The 4,821-nt window shown below is 39.6% G+C and overlaps 1 protein-coding gene across 1 annotated transcript; it reads right to left on the reverse strand.

Annotated features, from left to right (window-relative positions):
• Positions 1-1,146: 1,146 nt before the first annotated feature.
• On the reverse strand, positions 1,147-4,031 carry LOC131187821 (C-C motif chemokine 4-like). Its single transcript, XM_058162484.1, has 3 exons — positions 3,861-4,031; positions 2,830-2,941; positions 1,147-1,534 (listed from the first exon to the last, which is right to left on the reverse strand). Exons 1-3 carry the CDS (start codon positions 3,937-3,939, stop codon positions 1,420-1,422), a joined length of 306 nt encoding a protein of 101 aa, XP_058018467.1. The 5' UTR covers positions 3,940-4,031; the 3' UTR covers positions 1,147-1,419.
• Positions 4,032-4,821: the final 790 nt, after the last annotated feature.

Genomic DNA, 4,821 nt, shown 5'->3' on the forward strand with positions numbered 1-4,821 from the left:
GTTTTTTTCCCTGATTAGTTGTTGTGGGGAAAGAAATAGGCCCACATGGTTTACTCTAGCATCTGGGTTTATTCAACCCCATCTGTTACTACATTATCAGCCCAAAATCCTAATCCTCCTATTCAATTCTTTATCCTCTGTTGTACAAGACAACTGGTCTTGAGAACACCTGGTTGGTTAAACACCAATGCTCTTGTTTTAGTACTAGATACAGATAGTTCTTGACTTGCGATGACAATTGGGATCAGAATTTCTGTTGCTAAGCAGAAATTGTTGTTAAATGAGTCACGGCGAACCTTTTTTTGTCCTGGTTAACAGAGAAAGGCTAAGGAAATCACTGTAGTTGGTTCAGTGAATTATACAGGTGTTAAGCAAATTGAGCTTCCCCTATTGACTTTGTCAGAAGCTGGCTGGGAAGACTGCAAATGGCAAAGCATGACTCTGGAACACCACAACCATCGTAAATACATTTGCCAAGCACTTCAGTTTTGATCAGGTGATTGTGGGGATGCTCTGGTGGTTATAAACACAAAAACCTGGTTGTAAATCACCTTTTTAAGTGCTTTTGTAACTCTGAATAGTCGCTAAATGAATGATTTTAAGTTGCAGACTACCTTTTGCAGATTTATATGTGTAATTTTCAAACTTTAATTACTTAGATCCTAGGCTATATGTAAAGTTAGCTGATTTGAATAAAAATATAGCTTCAGAAAACCAGCATGGTGGCACAGTAGTTAGAATGCAATATTGCAAGCTGACTCTGCCCACAGTCTGGAGTTCAATCCTGACCGGTTCAAGATTGACTCAGCCTTCCATCCTTTCGAGGTCGGTAAAATGAGGACCCAGATTGTTGGGGGTAATATGCTGACTCTGTAAACTACTTTGAGAGGGCTGTAAAGCACTATGGAGCAATATATAAGTCGAAGTCCTATTGCTGTTTGCTATTGCTATTGCTGTTGTATGCTAGGAACATACAGAATATACCCAATTAATTAACTAATATAGCTATTAAGTATAGCTGTTAATTTAACCAGGGTCTAAAATGGAATGTGAACATGCGAATGGTATACCATTAAGATTTTGAAAGTATTCAAGCAGAGTTTTCCCACAATTTATGGAGGATGGAAGGAAATAAGTCTTTAGAGATAATATTAATAGAAAAATATTTATTAACACAAATATTTTTTTCAATTTGATGTATATTATAAACGCAAATACATAAACATATACAAAGTTCTTCATCTTGCACTTTCTTCATAAATAAAATAATTAATAGGAGTGAACATTCATTCCCCAAATAAAATACTTTAAATATTTTAAAATAAGTTCCTGAGATTTAAAGTGCTGTTGCACCTGGAGAATTGCTTGATTAAGCAAGTATGTGTGCAATTGTGTTATCCCGTTAATTTTTCATCTCTTCTAATACGCCGCAGTTGCATGCACTGTTCTGTTCGCTTTCAAGTAATTCATATGATCTTGGACCCACTTCTCAGAGGGATTGGTACAAATTTGTAGTTTTTTCCGTGTGATGAACCTGGAGGGAATAATAAGAATAACAAAAATTATACCTTCCAATTTTATTTTCACCCCAATTGCACTGCTTTCCATTGGCTTTTTTTAATCACACATTCTGATTCACCTGAACTCTAATTTCCAAGACTTCCTGTTTTCCCTTAAATTATTCCACGCAGCAATTATGCTAAGCACGGAAAGTAGCATATATGGTTTCAAGCACCTAATCCTCAAACCTTAATCTGGAAAACGTGACCTCCTCCCTGAAATACTGCAAATTACATAATTTCATTAGGACAACCATCCCAAATTGGGATCCTCAGCTATATTGAATTTGACCTTCCAGAATTCCCAGAATGCTTCACCATAATAGTTACTCTGGCCATTCTGATTGCTGAATTTCTTACTTCTGGAGAGCACCATATTGAAGATGATGCATTAGAAAATGTAGTAACTTCTCACAATTAAAAAAAAAAGACCAAGGTTTGCTATCTCATCACTTACTTTACATAAAGCACTAAACTAGGTATATTTTAGCCATGTTTAAAATAAACCAGCTAGTTAGTTTTACAAAATAAACTAAGCTAACACTGTATGGATTTGTGTGTCACTGTATGGATTTCCCTGATGTGCAAACCCTGTTTATAAATTAATATAGATCAATGCAAGAAATGCCTTGTTATATCTGCTTTATTATTGACCACTGGATAATGCTGTCTTATATCTCTTTTTAATACTCTTCCTACCCTTACCAAAATAGTAGGAACTATATTCCATACATCCAGTAAAATGTATGGTTATTTAGAAAAGCTTATGTGAAAATGTGAAATGTGAAAAAAAAGTTAAAGAACAACCTCTTGAGCTAAATTTTTGGCTTCTGTGAATAACACTTTGTTTTATTTATTGCTTTTTAATTGTTTTAGATTTGTTTTAGATGCTTAGCTCTTTTACTGGCTTTTGGGCAAAAAAATGGGGGTTGTTTGTAGCAGTATACGCATATAATAATTTGATAATAAAACTAAATTGTTTTTGTTGCAAGACCATAATAGAGCTATTCCTTTTCTTTCTCCTTTTTCATATTGTAAAATATTAGTGAGCAATATATCAGCTCTTTGCCTCTAAATGTCAATGATCAAATTTCAGGAGAATTTGGAAGTCATCTGCAGGACATGGATTATGTTAACCATCCTTGCTCTAGCTAGCAGGTACATATACAAAGAAGTAGTGGCGTTAGATCTGTATGAGGATGCTTTAGCCTGTACTCACTATACTTGCTCTATGCCTGACTGCTGAAATTGCTGTGGAATAGATACTTACACAACAGCTGGCTGAGAGCATCTGCTATTTGTTTCAAAGAAATCGATCACAAGATTACGTGGAATCCTCTTTTTTGTGTAGCTGAAGCAGCAGGAGGTTGGGGGATCAGATGCTATGGGAGAAAATGAAAACACAAGTGAGTGAAAGAACAATTTTTGATTTCTGCAGTAAAAGACAATAAGGCTTGTACTTGTCAAGAACTCGTTTGTTTGGGTTTTTTGTTTTTTGTTTTACTCTGGAGTTCTGGGATTCCAGAATAAATGGAAGAAGAGGGCTAATTATTCAGCAATGATGGAAGAGACGCTCTGCATCAATGCTTCCAACGGTTTTTTCCTTTCCTTACATTATAACGCTTATCAGTCTTATCTAACTTCAAGAAGTCTGGTCAGAAGCCCTTTTCTTCAACGCCATGGCAACTTTTAACAATCACAGGTTGAATGGTAGTTACTTGAGGTTACCCTAAGGTTTTCCTGAACCTTTGATCTTTGATCAATAAGTTCCAAAGGGCTGCAATCATCGTTTGATCATTAAACAGCACGGAAGGAAATCAGTGGGCTTATTTTGACAAAGAGGTTCTCAAACAACTTTCCCTTTCTTAGAGGCAGGGAGAAGCTGTGGTTTTTAAAGAGAAGGAAAAGTGGTTTGGGGCTTGAGACTTTCAAGAACAGGTTGGACTGCCATTTGTGAGAAATAGTGTAGGGTCTCCTGCTTGAGGGGAGGTTGTTAGACTAGATCAGGGGTCTCCAACCTTGGCAACTTTAAGCCTGGTGGACTTCAACTCCCAGAATTCCCCAGCCTGTGGAATTCTTGGAGCAGAAGTCCACCAGGCTTAAAGTTACCAAGGTTGGAGACCCCTGGACTAGATGACCTATAAGGTCCCTTCCAACTCTGTTAATCTGTTAAACCGCTCCCCACCCGCTCACAGTTTTCTCTTCCACCCTGTCACCTCGGGCTCAACAGGAAAGCGACAGACCCTTCCTCAACCCTTTCTCCCCCACACTCCCTTTTCCCCCAGATTTGCCCGGACTGACCTAGAATCGAAGAACTCAGCATCAGAACCAGCAGCGCCAGCAGCGCCAGAGCGCCGGCAGTCTGAGCAGAAGTGCGCATGGTGGCGAGGGCTATAGGAGAAGCGAGGTTGGCTGCTGAGAGATCCTGGAAAGCGTGTGACGGTCTCCATGGTCCCCTTCGCTTATATGGTGGTTTCTAAGAGGGAGGAGAGAAGGCCGGGAATTCCAAGAGTGAGCTCACTTCGAAAACCCCACCTTATTCAGCAAAGGGGCGGGGCTGAGAAGTTGATGAGACAAATCTGCCGATCGTCGCCAATTCCGTGCATGTGCGGGAGCCGAGCCTTGTGCAATCCTGGGAAAAAGTCACTCTCCACTTCACGGGGGAGTGAGGGGGAGCGGCTTCTCTTCGTTTTGCTTCCCAGAGGGAGCAATCCCGTGCACATTCTCGGAGGGGATTTTTGGGTGGGCATTGCTGGGACTGGGGGGAAGGGGGAGAATTGCTGGGACTGGGGGGGGGGGAAATGCTATCTGATGAGATCGGGCACTTGTCTGAAATGGTATATACTAGGGTCTCCTGCTTGAGTGCGGGGCTGGACTAGAAAACCCTCTTTGAACTTTTTTCTATCTCTTCTTTCTTCTCATTCCTATTCCTATTCCTATTCTATTCTATTCTATTCTACTTTACCCTACCCTACCCTACTCATTACAAATCTCTTCGTCTCTTTGACTGCATTCACACATTACAGACTTAAATTCTGATTAGCAAAATGCAGTTATTGTGCTGATATAACATATTGTGGTCAAACAAACAAGTGGTAAATAAATCCAAAACCCAATGTTTTAACAGAATATCTTGATGCGCGCTATATGCCACATGATCTCAGGCCTAAACATAGCAGGTTTAAGTCAGTCGTTCTGGTATTCCCCCTTGTTAATGGGAGATAGTTTAGGCATTGCCTCAAGGTAGGTAAGATCACTCAAA

Source organism: Ahaetulla prasina, chromosome 1, assembly GCF_028640845.1.
Source record: "Ahaetulla prasina isolate Xishuangbanna chromosome 1, ASM2864084v1, whole genome shotgun sequence".
In the NCBI taxonomy this organism is placed as follows: domain Eukaryota; kingdom Metazoa; phylum Chordata; class Lepidosauria; order Squamata; family Colubridae; genus Ahaetulla; species Ahaetulla prasina.